Consider the following 13,156-nt stretch of genomic DNA (forward strand, 5'->3'; position numbering starts at 1 on the left):
CGATGGCTTACGCCATCGTCATCACCTTGCACAGAAACACGTGCAGGTGACCGTATGGGAGATCGAACGGGCGATGAGGGATCATCACTCATCGTCGGATCCAAATAGACTATCTTCTCGTCTATCAGAATGAGCCCTCTCATTCGAAGGCTCATAGTCAGCCGCCTGACGGATATCAGGCGACTGTTCCATTCTCCCCGAGTCGGCCATTTCGTCCGACTCGCATTCGTAGTCGACCTCCAAAGAGGGGTCGTATTCACGTGGTGAATCACCACGTGCACCCGCAACATCTAGTGTTGTGCGAGTGGAAGACACTACGGCAGACGTTCCGTTTGCCGCAAGAGATAACAGTGCGTCACCCGCGGCTGCACGAACCGCAGCCGAAGGCGCAACACTATCGTCACCCCGCATGAGTTGATCCTTCATGCGATGGAATTTAAAATGATGGATCTGACCAATCAACATCGTTTTAAAAATTAAGTGGTCACATAGCGACCACTCCATCCAATGACATTCAGAGTGATTGTCGTTTAAGGGAGGGGTGATGTAACGGGGTGTATCGTTACATGAAATTAACACTTAAAGGTTGTTAATTAATATATTATCTAAAAGGTAGATAATATTTGGAGGATATTACTTTATATAGTAATATTCAGAATTTTTATCCATAAATAGGTATAGGCCATTATATCTATTTATTCCGCAGACTAATCAGCTGCAGGAGTAATCAAAGAGAGCTACAGATAAGATAGAGATGAAAATTCATTTACATGTTTTGTATTATATTATAATTAAGTTAGCATTTACAAAGATAGAACAAGAGACACTTAATCATATTTAATACAGTTTTCATTTTACCCTCTTAAGTCTAAGTTGTCTTAAGAGAAGTCTTCCTCTGCACGTACAGTGTACGTCACATAACGTAAGGCACCACTCGCAACTGAAGCAGTGCGAAGTGGACTTGTACTGAAACAGTACAAGTCGTAGTGCCCGGTTACAACCTCCTCGTGCAGCGGCAGCGGCAGTATAAGCAGTGCCATCAATTGATGACAAACTCAAGCGACTGCAGAGGAATTCGAAGACACCCCAGTTTACCGCCGAAGGGTGATCCATGACCACATTGACACTATCCCTGAGGCCAATGTCTCCAATCCTGCGGTCATCCTCAGTCGCGGTCGGCCGGTGGGCTCACTCGGGACACTTTCTACAACTACAACACGCAACACATCGCATTTTGAAGTAGTAGAAGAGTCACTGAAACCACGTAGAAGGTACCGGCAAGTGGGTCATAATAGGTGAAGTGTTAGAAATTGCATTTCTAGCCGGGTAGCAGTCTTTGCATACACGAAACGACGCGTCTTTTCGGTAGCTCTAGGCGACATATTGAAGGTAGCGAAGAGGTGTTTGAGGAGTCGGAAGCGACGCTGGAGAATGGTTGGTGTAGAGAGAACGCAGCTAGCTAAGCGCTACAAGAGCAACAGAAAAAAGAGATGAATACAGAATCTATTTCACCTATAACACCTCACGACCTTCCTTCCTAACAAGAAGCTGCCGGCAACCTCCTGTTATATCATCGCAATCGGTGCTGGTACAAGAATCTTCGACAGCACCTCAGCCGCCGTCAATCTGGATGTTGTGATCCAATCTGGACGTCGTGATCGTTAGCTCGGTAGTGTTGACGCTGGAAATTCGTAGTTTTGTCAGGCATGGGAAAATGTATTCGGAATAACGTGTAAATTCATGGGAAATGCGGTGGAGTGATATCTAGGAATCTACAAACATCTGTTTCTCTTTATACACCCGCTGTATTTGGCGGAAGGTCTTAGGTCTTGAGTGGTAAATTTTCGTAAATGATGTTTGTCTGAGCCTATCATGACCGATTTTTGGAATTTCCGGCCATTTTACTTGCTGTAAATTTTCGCCGATTAAAACCGAAGTCAATAGCGAAAAGTGAGCGCTCCCCTATTTAAACAATTATTCAAATTAAGCCATAGCAGTTATGCCCCCTGGAAAAAATAAGCAGCGCGAGAAGTTAGAGCAGAGTCGTGCGTCGTCCAGCTCGCGTGCGCATCAATCTCTTTTGGCCAGTGCAGGATCGAACTCCGCGTTACCGTTTGCATTCATCGGCTTCGCAAATTTTGCGCAATCGGCTTCAAACACTGTGCAGGCCACATCGAAGACTAATACGCTTAACACTAAACCCATCATTCAAAGCATTTACGATGGTTCCGATCATGAAATTGCTTTAGCGCTTAAGATGCTGGCGAAGAAGGGTGCTGTTACCAAAATTAAGGCGCTGCAGTGCTTCTTAACGGATGTGCTGCCGCCACGCCAGCCGGCCGAAATTCGTCCCATGCTTGGCCACTTCACGCAACTCTACACATTTGAGATGCGCGACCAGAATGACCGTAAAATACGCCAGCTATTGAACGAGGTTCTGGCTGCTTTGGCTACAAAGATGCGTCCGCGCGCCTTTAAGCCGCATTTACAGCGACTGCTGCCTTACTGGCTCCTTGCCATGCACGATAGCAATGTTGACGTGGCTGCAGTGGCAAATAAAGCTTTTAGAACACTATTTGTAAAGGAGGAAATGCGCAAGACGGTTTTGGAGGAAAATGTACCAGGGATGATGGAAGAATTTCACAACTTTTTTACTAAAACACCTGATACTTTTGAAGGTATCCCACTGCAACCAGACGAAAAAGAAGAAAGATACGAGCGATGCATATCGGCTGCAGTGCTTACCGTCAATGCTCTGGTCGAACAATTTGGCGAGCAGGAAGTTCCTGGTCAAGCGAAAAGCCAAGAGGCAAGATGCTCCGTTGCCACGGTTGTGCTATCCGAACAATTTAGGCGCCTTGCAAATTCTTCGACCAAGCACCCAAACTTCACGAGAGATAGTGTTCGCAAGGCGATATATGTGGTGTTTGGGACTCTCTGTACGAGGGCTAAATCAATCATAGCTGCCCAGGAAGAATCGTACGGCAAATTGATTCTTGGAATTCTTGGTGACAAAAGTCCAGCAAACTATGACGCGATGTGGAACGCTGTGCTTACATTCCTGCAAGCGTTCCCAGGCGTGTGGCACTCAAGCATCAGCTATTCAAAATTCGTGACCACTGCAGTGTACCCACGACTTTTTGCACAGATAAGACACGGTTTTTACGGCTCTGGTCGTTCTTCTTTTCCCACCCTGTTGCCATTTGTATCGCTAATTCCTATTCGTGTAGCACTTGATCCTGCGACAGGTTGCTCCGCGCTGTATACGGGAATTTTGGAACATTGTTGGAAATACATTGAGTCTAAAGATTCGCGTTTTGGTGAGTCACCACCGATTGCAGCGTATTTTGAGTGTATTTTCGGATACTTCAGTGTCTTTCTGACGCATGCGAACGACACGGAATTTATTGAAGAAAATGCCGAGGTATTGCAACGCAACTATGTGAAGCAATTTGAGAGCATTTTTGTATCATCGCTCAAAACAGCTCTAAGTTCGCTGGAATTTCCGAACGAAAAAGTTAGTTTTTTCGCAAAAAATTTGTTAACGTTAAGCCTTCGCTTACGTAGCGTATCAATGGATTCTGCAGTGCTAAATACGTTAAAAGATGACTTTACGGAGAGAATTCACACGTGGACAAGGTCAGCGATCAGCTTAATGGTGGCTGAAGTTTCGTTTGTGCCTTCAAGGGTAAAAATATTGACTCGTACGTGCTTTGATGGCGCTCAAAAAGTTTTTGTCGAGGATCAAGCTGCCCAGTGGTTGACGACGAGCAAGGAATTGTATCAGCATTGTCTTGACCAGGTTGACAAGGTAGTGGGTGATCCGGTAATTTCTCTTGCAAATAACGCCTCTACTGCTAAGTTGCTGGAGGCCATTTACGATGTTTGCAGCACTCATCCGTTGGATCTGGTGATAGATAAGCCTTCAGACGTGCATTATGATAATCATTACCGCCCTGTGCTTCGCATGCTTTACAAGTGGAAGCAATCTTTTGAAGTTACGAATATCAGTGCTACAATACGAGTTGCTTTAAAGCTCACGCAGCCATTTTTTCTTGCTGCAAAAGAAAAGAAAAAATTCGTGTTGCAGCTCTTCCAGGATTGCGACGTTCAATTTGGCGATATGGCTGAAGCAAGCGACATTATTCAGTATGGTCTACGGTTTCCAATAACTGAGAAGGGCACGATGTTATGGCTATCTTGTGGCAGTTGGCAACGACCCTATGAAAGCGGAATCGTGCTTGGCGATCAGTTTGAACCAGAATTACGCACGCTTGAAACAATGTGGCGAGGCAAGCTTTTTGATGAATTATTGATAAATTGCCTAAAAGAGCGACTTGATGACTTAGATGCAACCGCCTTTATCACTCTTGTAAAAGCTTGCCTCGGTAGTCTGACAGATTTACCTGTGGTGAGCTCCGACGCAGTGGCTATCTTGTGTCACTTTGTCATTTCAAATAATGTCGACAACACCAACGCGATTGTGGTGCAGCTTTTAACGCAACTTTGCGAGCTATTTTATAAGCTAAGAGGAAAACTTCCGCGCGAACTTGAAGCCGTCGAGGACCAATTATACAAGCAGCTCTTTCATCTGTCGGCACGGGGTAGCTATAGGGTTGAGGCAAGTGCCTTGTGGGCTCGAACTGTGCGTTTTTCTCTCAAGACGTGGTCACTAGCTCGGGCGGACAAGCTTGTAGATGATTTCGCCGAGGTTATAAACACTTTCTTACTTACAGATTCGCCACAAGGGACTGTTTTATTCAATTCTAAGCAATTTGCAGCTTACATTAAAAGCTACGTAACACTCGGCGCTGATCAGAGAGCTTGCTCCGTTTCACAACTTGTGGCAAAACTTGACGCAATAAATTTGCGTTGCAATGAGGGCTGTCCCAAAAGTTTATTCTACAGCCGCGTATTGCCAGGTTTGAGCGAAGTTTGCGAGGACAAGCAAGTCATTGACGCTTTTCTAGCTTTCTTTGTCTCACAAGCATCTGATAATGTTGAGAAGGCGGTAGATCTTATTGCAAGGTTGGTGGATCTTGATGTGATTCATGCGTTGACATCGGTGGTATTCCACTCAGATAACCAAATTCAAAGAGGCGCGGACGTTGTGGAGATTTTGGAAAGGTATTTGTTAATGGACAATCTATATGAAGCCCTCAAGTTGTCTTCAAGTATTTTCGACAATGCGCTCATAGCCGCCATTGCGTCGTGCCAAAGTAAGCACAAGCGTGAAATTGAAGACATTCGGAACGTAGTGTTAGTAAGCAAAGACCAACGCGCTAGTGAAATGACCCAAAGTGTGAGATTGCTCACGCCAGAGCAGCACAGAAGACTAGATGAATTATCTGTTACTATGCTATCTTCGAATAGCTCTGTTGCAGCACGAAAACGCTTTATTATGAAGCTGAACGATGACAATGGAGATTGGAAGGCAAAATCGACTCAAATTGTTGCCCTTTCGCTATTTAATGCAATCGACTTGGAGAAGAAAGAGTGCGATGAAGCTATCTCAGCAGTTAATGATTTCTTTGCTTTGTGCGGGCGTGATGTCACTGCAAAGTCAAAGGCCGAAATGTTTAAATACATACAATTGGTAACACTTGGAGCAAAGAAAAAGATTAAATTGTCTGGCGTCTGCAGCATTACCAAGTTAAATATTATCGATATATCGACTCAGCCATTTATAATTCAACAGCTACTGGAGTTGCTAGGAACGAGCTCGCCTGGTGTTGTGGAAATTGATGAATGGATTGATATCACGCGTTACGTCGTGGCTCTCGCTGAGTACTTGCCAGGTGCGTCGTCGAATCTTTGTGAGGCATGGAAGTCTCTTGTTCGTATGGTCGTAACGCATGCGATTGCGGGCAAGGCCGAGACTGCTAAAGTTGCTGCGCTTAAAATCCATAAGCGCTGGTCAAACTTCGGTGACCGTAGGATCTGTAAAGGTGATGAGGAGCGCATTGTGCTCGGGTACCCAAATAAATTAGCCACCGCGCGTCAGGCTTTCATGGATCTCGTTAGCGCTGTGTACGCCTCAAGCGTCGATGTTTTTCAGGAGCTCGCCGTGCACTACCGAGAAGCTATTTTATCGGCCGTGCTATGTACTCTGTCAGAGAGTGCTGAAATGAAGGCAAGTATTGCAACCACGTATGTGGCAATAACGTCTCCATTCCAGTGCTTCCAGCTCGTAAGTCTTTGGTTTAGCGTCGAAAATGTGCTCGCGACGGTGCATTCAGCGTTGCGCTCGACCTTATCGAGCCTACACGATGTTGCTCACGTGAAGCGGCTTGTATTGGAGTCTTTCGGTGGCATTGAAACTCTTGCGTCACTATTTAATGGCAACCGCTACCCACTCCAGCCAGTGGTGCGCGTGTTACTGTATATCTTAGTTTCCTATAGCGGAGCTTTTCAGGTGTGCAATTACGATGCGTCGGTAATAGATGTGAATGCTGAGGACGAAGCAGCGACAGAATCGGCGCTTGCTAAGGTGCTTATACCAAAGGCGATGCGCTCAGCCTTGCGTGCAGTGTATACTGACAAAATTGGTGAAAGCAGCGTGAGAAATATTCACATTCGTAGTTGTAAGCAAGGATTGCCAGACATCGTAGGGAAGCTACTGCTTTGGGATCTGTTTCTTCAGTTCTTTCCTTCGAGTGGAAAGGATAGTAGTAAAGACAGTGAAGGTCCTTCAGCGGCTCTTATCGCTTCGTCGCTGAGCTTTTATATCGCGCGCTACGGCATTTTAACAAATTTCTTGAATTTTGCGTCTGCGCTGCTGTCGCAAGATCAGCAACTTGTATCAAAATATTCGGCTGTGGAACTTCAAGACACTGCTTTGTTTGATATAAGTGACTTGGTGAAGAATGAATTTGATGAAACGTGGATCCTTCAGAAGACAAGCGTATTTCAGCTTGGTGCTCGTGTCTTTTTCCGTACTGTAGTTCGTCTTCCTGCAATGGTGCGATCTTGGTGGAACGACCAGTGCTCGCGTTCTACACGAAGCTGGGCTGCCAAGTACTTTGAGGATCACATCACCCCTTCCGTTCTCGCGGCCGAGTTGGAGCTTATTCAAAAGGCAAGTGAGAGCACAACGGTGGCCGGTTCGACCTGGAACGATGACGAAATGACCGTAAGAGGCAGCCGTGTGTCTCGGGAGATCACAACGACATACATTAAAGACGAGTGTGCGTTAGAAATGGTGGTGCGTGTCCCATCCTCGTACCCATTGCGTTGCGTTGAGGTCGAGTGTACGAAGCGAATCGGCATTTCAGAAGATCGTTGGCGGCGATGGGTACTCCAGATTATCCGCGTCACGTCATATCGCGATGGCTCGTTGCTGGACGCTGTCCTGCTTTGGAAGCACAATGTCGACCAGGAATTTGACGGAGTGGAGCCATGCCCGATTTGTTACTCTATCTTGAATCCTAAGAATATGAGTTTGCCGTCGTTGCCTTGCAAAACATGCAACAACAAGTACCACAACTCGTGCCTGTACAAGTGGTTTAACCAGTCTGGCAAGAACAAATGTCCGATTTGCCAGCAGCCTTTTCGCTGACTTGCAAGACCCAAGCAATTATTAAGAAGGGAACGTTTTAAGGAAATATTGCTCGCAATAAATAGCCTAAATCATTGGACTTCGCGCGATACAAGTTAACAAAATACAGTTATAAATAGGAGCTTCGTGCCAAATGCGAACACGCGCTTTCTCTTAACAATATTTAAATTGTCGTAAGCGCAAAAGGTCTCCAATTTTTTTGCTAATGCGTATTATTGTTTCACGCCCTCTGCCAGAATATATATCAAATCCTACGATATGAATGGTCCCTTACAGTTTATTGTGTATTTTATTGAAACAACATTTAGCAGATGAAGCAGCCGCAGCCTACTGATTCGACCGTCGTGGCTGTCACGGGCTCTCGTGTAGGCTCTACAACAGCAAAAGTCGGCAATCCAGTTATCATCGACATTTAAAAAAAGAGTGCGTACCTCGCATCACCTGCTGCGACTTGTGAAGGACTGAGACGTTAATAGGCGTCGGGTGCGTATCAAAAGATGGTACGGCGCTTCCCAGTGAATGAGCGTCCTTCAAAATGCCACGCCCCATACAAATTAGGCGGACAGACTTCGCATCATCGGCAGGTGGCACATCTGCGAGCAATTTATTTTAAGGTGCTATTGCACAAAAGAATGACGTTCACAGCGTACTTTGTGGCCATGAGTGCATGAGCTGTGCCGTGACCTCAGCTACTGTCGCTTTCTTAGGAAAGGTCATCTCCATTTGTACACCGTCCTTGTTGGCGAACAAAAACTTGAGTCGTAGCTCGTGCTCCATTTTATCCGAACTGCTTTTTTGTCTGCCAAAAGGCTATAAATGGCTCGATTTCAGGAATGTGGCGATTTAGCAATAAAATAGGGAAAGTCAACGAAGATTGGGTGCTTTTGCTGTGTCTGTTTGTTGCTGTAACTGTCGTCGTGTATCGTGTTTTTGGTTTTGCCGATTTTGAGCTTTTATATTTTTATAAACCATGGAGACCAGACGGCCACCCACCCGATGGCAGCCACTCTGCGTCAGCAGCATCAGCCTCGCCACGATCTTTGGAGTGGACCCAGCTCTTTCAAAATCAATGCTTTCAGCCAAAACCAACGGCATAGTTGCCGCAATCGCTTAAGAGCAAGGACCCACTCATGCAGCAGCGACAGCGCACGGACAAGCTCTGTGCGCTTCGACGAATACGCAAGCGCATTCGGTTTTATGCTTTGCAAAAGCCAAAATGTTTTCATGAGCGTGCAGAGGTAGCAGCTAATTAATCAATGAAGATCGCTTCTAACATGATTTTCTCGGGCACGGACGATTCGCGAGGTTGGAAGGAAGATGCAGATTCTGAATCGAAGTCTCTACGTCTAAATATATCGGCATTGACAGCGCTCGGAGGTCTTGAAATGCTCGTTCTTACCTTTTTCAACGCCACACGCCAGGAGCTGCTCCGTGTTAGTGGCGTCTGTAGCGCGTGGAGGGCTTTTAGCAAGGAGTTACATGTTTTGGGAGCCAATGCTTGTCACCCCATGGGAAAAGTATCCGTTGCGGCCATTGCTGGGTCTGGAGCAAGACCCGACGCGTCAGCTGGAAAAGGTGCCGGCGATCCTGATTATTATGATCTATCAAAGGCTTAAACTTGCTCAGGCACCCAATCGAGCGGGGTGTACTGATGGTAATGCCAATGCAGCTTTGATAGCAATTCGCCAGCAACAATGAGGTGTAGTATTAGCAGGGCAGTAGAGCTTACTCCGAATCGAAACGGACAGGAACATGTCAACGCCAATTTTAGGTCATACATTCGACCCGTTCCAAGCAAGCATTTAGTTTGCATAAACTTCGACCCGCTCGTATACAGTCAGAACCAGGACGTGCCTTTTCAGACTCAAGCACGGGACCGATCGATCTGTCCCTATGATTGCAGCGTCGAATCAAAATCGACAACATGCGGTAATTGTTGACAAAATTGCTGGTTTTCAAGATGACGATAGCGCCAACCGTGTTATTGACGGTTGTATACGGCTGACACTCACCGGGTGGCTTTCTACAAAACGGCGTGTTAGCGAGCGCACATTACGCCCTTTTTTGCGTCAAATGCTGCTTGCGGTTGACGCTCTAGATCAATCAAATCGTGAGCATACTGATATTTCGCCTGCGAGCATCGGGGTGTACTGCCAATTACGGTCATTAAACGCAACAATGCCGCAAGATGCAGTACATGAAGTCGTACAAGAAAATGATGAAGAGAACGAGGTAAGTGATGAAGATCTGGACGTATTCGAAGACCATGGTTTAGACACGGAAAATCTACTTAACAGTTGTCAGCAATTCAGACGACGGAATCCCTTTTTTCAGCTATTTCTTGAACGGAAATACTGCCAATTTTTAGGTGAAACTCGACCTTATCCTGTCTTAGGCGTTGACACAATCATAAACGTGCCTGCAATTATACTCAGTGATTATAGGAAACACGCAGGTCGGCCTCACAGACTTGCGGCGGCTGAAGCAGAAGCTAAATTCTGTCGGAATGGTGATGTAGTGGCTACTTTTCGTAACCGATTGACCCTTAAAATTTATCTCAATGGTAGCTTCTGTCATTCAGGCTGCAATTATTGTGTGGGCGCGCGGGCGGTTTGTCGATGCAAATGTGTCGACAGAGTTGGAATTGCTACTGCGCTTTGTGTATAGCTTTTCAAGTGGTCTGCGGTCGTTCTTAAAGTATGCAAAGTACCTTAGCATTACCCACTTTGCTTCTGCAAAGAAGTTGCTTCGACACGAATACCTTCAGTGCGTAGGAGCTCAACTAAATTGTCGATTTTTAAGGCATAGGTCAACGTTGCCAATTAATGACGTTAACGCGTACAAAAGCAAGATCGTGGCTTATTACAGTGACATGTCTGATATGGAGGGGCTTTTAAACAAACATTTGAGATCTCGCATCTGTCCACGGGTCATTGACGAGCTCATGCCAAGTACAAACCTCTTTTCGCACTATTTCCGTGAAGCTATGCAAGAAGGAAATCATAGGTCCGAGCGCTTTGTCAGTATTGTTGCGCCGTCTACCGCTTCATCATCTTGAGTGCGTGCGCTCGCGAGCTCTCGAACAAGTACACTTAGTGTTTAGATCTGTCACTCGCTTTCCTGTGATGTCTGTGCTGTTGCACGAGTTGGCCACATTGCCGCGATTAACGCAACTTCGCTTACCGAGACAGATTTTGCTTGATGAAAATTTGGAGCACCTTGTCCGTGGCTGCCTTGGCATATGCAAACTTTTTACCATAGCTTCGAGGACTTGACGACAATGTTCGTCAAGCGATGGACCGGCTAAAGTTGTAAACGCGACTAGAGCCTCGACTTAAAGAACGATAGGAGCAGTTGTATGTTATTCAAGTAAATTATTCAAAAGCAGTCTCATATGTCAATTTGAGTTTTCAGCTGTCGAGCTATTTTTTGCGTGATGGGCGCTTGGTAAAGAGATCGACGATAGGAATCTCCTCCAGCTCGCGGCGTGAGCTTAAATACTCCCCCAGCAAAATTGTCACAGTCGCAGCTACAAAGTGTATGAGCCACCAGTCCCATGTCCTGGGAAATTTCTACACGAGCAACTTCCTTTTGTAAGTCATTCCTTTCTAAGTCGGAACTGAAATTATACCGAATAGAAGCACTGCGCCAGAAAGTCAAGAAAATACAGCGTAACACCAAAGTCCAGACACTTTTTGGAGCGCTCAACGAAGAGAGTGAGGCAGACGGCACTAGAATGCCCAGCGGCAAGTGAGTGAAAAGATCAAGTGTTGCTATTAATTCGTAACTGCTTCGGACCTGACGAGACTGGCGGCCACGATAGCAAAACAATTCTTTAAGCCGTCATCATTTACAATGGTTTGAGTGTGATAGGCAAAAAAGTGGTCCAGCGTCACGTGCTTGCCGTGACAAACACACAAAAACAGCCCCTGCGCAGCATAATGTGAACACTCGAGTTGGTATAGCAGAAAGCAGCATTTAAAATATTAATACACTATTGATAAGCGGCACATAGTTCGAGTTACCTGCATACAAAGCATCTGCAGCAAAGTAAGCTTAGGCGACCATCGGGCGGCGCCGTAGAACTTTGGCATTTGACTTTTGTCCTAGTGTAACGGGGCACATCGGTTGGAGAACCCTTGTTGTGGCTACATTCACTTTATGGGTAAAACACCCTTTAATTCTATTCTAAAATAGTTAAATACTTAAAATCCCATTTATTATGGGTAACAAATGTTGTCGCCGCCAGATATAAATCTGCGGCCGAAATCTATTTTTAAATTAGCAAGGGTAAGGTTTTAGATTTAAATGATTAAATTAAGTGCAGTTTCCCTTTTGATCTTAAAGCGTTAAGTGCCTTCTTAAGGCTTGCGCATTGATTTGTAAGAGATAGAAGCCTTTCTAAGGTATAATCTCTTGGGCACTAGTTGTCACTTGGTTCTACGAACCCCTGAATCCCTTGAACTAGTATTCCTTAAGCTCTAACAGCTTGTACGACTCCCTGAGTTGTTTAACCCATTAGTTTGATAGAACTAAGAGACTCTCTGAGTCAGAAAGTCTTCCTCTGACTTCAGGAGCGAGGTAGCTCCGATACATTTAGGCTTTGGCAAGCCAGCAATTAGTGAGCCCAAAACGGCTCCAACTCAACTCCACTGATGCAAACGTGCCGAGAGTGGCAGCCGACACGCACGAGCTGCTGTCAGAGGCACAGTCGGTATCAGGTGAATTATGAGGACCAAGAGTACACGAGTCGGACTTTCAGCGTAAGCTCCGAGCGCATGGATCGAATGAAGGAACTCCTCGCGAGGATGGCGCAGCAACAAGCCCTGTACATGGTAAACCCGCTGTTAGAACTTGCATTTCTAGCCGTGTATCAGTTTTTGCATAAATGAAACGACGCGTCTTTCGGTAAGGCTAGGCGACGCATTGGAGGTAGCGAAGAGGTGTTTGAAGAGTCGGAAGCGACACTTGAGAATTGTTGGTGTAGAGAGAACGCAGCTAGCTAGCGCAACAAGAGCAACAGAAGAGCGATGAATACAGGATCTATTTCACCTAGAAGACCTCGCGACCTTCCTCTCTTACACCAGCTCCATAACCAAGCTCAGCTAGCCTAACCGGCCCAAGCTGCCCCTACACCACCCTCCGAGCACTCGTTCAATGCGATAAATGCCTTCACTGATTTCAATAAAGCTCGCGATCAATGAATGAGGATGTGATCGTTAGATGAGCCGGCATCACGCATGTCGCCAAGTCAGCCGCCGCAACCGAAGCGTGAGCCCCAGCCTCAGTCGACACAGCGTTTAATACCACTGAATAATCATGGTTAAGAAATACTGAAGTCACGAGACCTGAATTGGCCAGGTTTGGCAAGATATTCAGAAAGTCAACCAACACGGGCGTGGGGCTGCTGTAACGGGGTGTCACGATACATACAGATATTATTTCCTATAAGAGGAATAAAAAATATTATTTCCTATAAGAGGAAAATAATAAAGAAGTATAAAATTAGTAGCATCTAAATCTTTCTCAATATTTCCTGTGCTTTCAATATAACTAAATTTAGTAATATTGAAGCAACAGACAAAAGTTCTTTTTATT

The 13,156-nt window shown here is 45.7% G+C and overlaps 5 protein-coding genes across 5 annotated transcripts; 3 read left to right on the plus strand and 2 right to left on the minus strand.

Moving 5' to 3' along the window:
* Positions 1-1,999: 1,999 nt before the first annotated feature.
* Positions 2,000-7,558, plus strand: CCR75_009295 (uncharacterized protein; the record flags this gene model as incomplete). Its single annotated transcript, XM_067967336.1, has 1 exon — positions 2,000-7,558. The coding sequence occupies one exon, from the start codon at positions 2,000-2,002 to the stop codon at positions 7,556-7,558; it is 5,559 nt and encodes a 1,852-aa protein (XP_067818513.1).
* A 124-nt stretch (positions 7,559-7,682) lies between these two features.
* CCR75_009294 (uncharacterized protein) lies at positions 7,683-8,545 on the minus strand. The gene is made up of 3 exons (XM_067967335.1): positions 8,209-8,545; positions 7,990-8,151; positions 7,683-7,930 (listed from the first exon to the last, which is right to left on the minus strand). The coding sequence occupies exons 1-3, from the start codon at positions 8,333-8,335 to the stop codon at positions 7,863-7,865; spliced, it is 357 nt and encodes a 118-aa protein (XP_067818514.1). The 5' UTR covers positions 8,336-8,545; the 3' UTR covers positions 7,683-7,862.
* Positions 8,392-8,655, plus strand: CCR75_009293 (uncharacterized protein; the record flags this gene model as incomplete). The annotated part of the gene is made up of 1 exon (XM_067967334.1): positions 8,392-8,655. One exon carries the CDS (start codon positions 8,392-8,394, stop codon positions 8,653-8,655), a length of 264 nt encoding a protein of 87 aa, XP_067818512.1.
* A 159-nt stretch (positions 8,656-8,814) lies between these two features.
* CCR75_009292 (uncharacterized protein) lies at positions 8,815-9,174 on the plus strand (the record flags this gene model as incomplete). Its single annotated transcript, XM_067967333.1, has 1 exon — positions 8,815-9,174. The coding sequence occupies one exon, from the start codon at positions 8,815-8,817 to the stop codon at positions 9,172-9,174; it is 360 nt and encodes a 119-aa protein (XP_067818035.1).
* Positions 9,175-10,980: 1,806 nt separating this feature from the next.
* Positions 10,981-11,666, minus strand: CCR75_009291 (uncharacterized protein; the record flags this gene model as incomplete). Its single annotated transcript, XM_067967332.1, is given in 4 exon segments — positions 10,981-11,119; positions 11,190-11,345; positions 11,357-11,508; positions 11,584-11,666. The coding sequence occupies 4 exon segments, from the start codon at positions 11,650-11,652 to the stop codon at positions 10,981-10,983; spliced, it is 516 nt and encodes a 171-aa protein (XP_067818511.1). The 5' UTR covers positions 11,653-11,666.
* Positions 11,667-13,156: the final 1,490 nt, after the last annotated feature.

Source organism: Bremia lactucae, linkage group LG6 (genome assembly GCF_004359215.1).
Source record: "Bremia lactucae strain SF5 linkage group LG6, whole genome shotgun sequence".
In the NCBI taxonomy this organism is placed as follows: Eukaryota; Oomycota; class Peronosporomycetes; order Peronosporales; family Peronosporaceae; genus Bremia; species Bremia lactucae.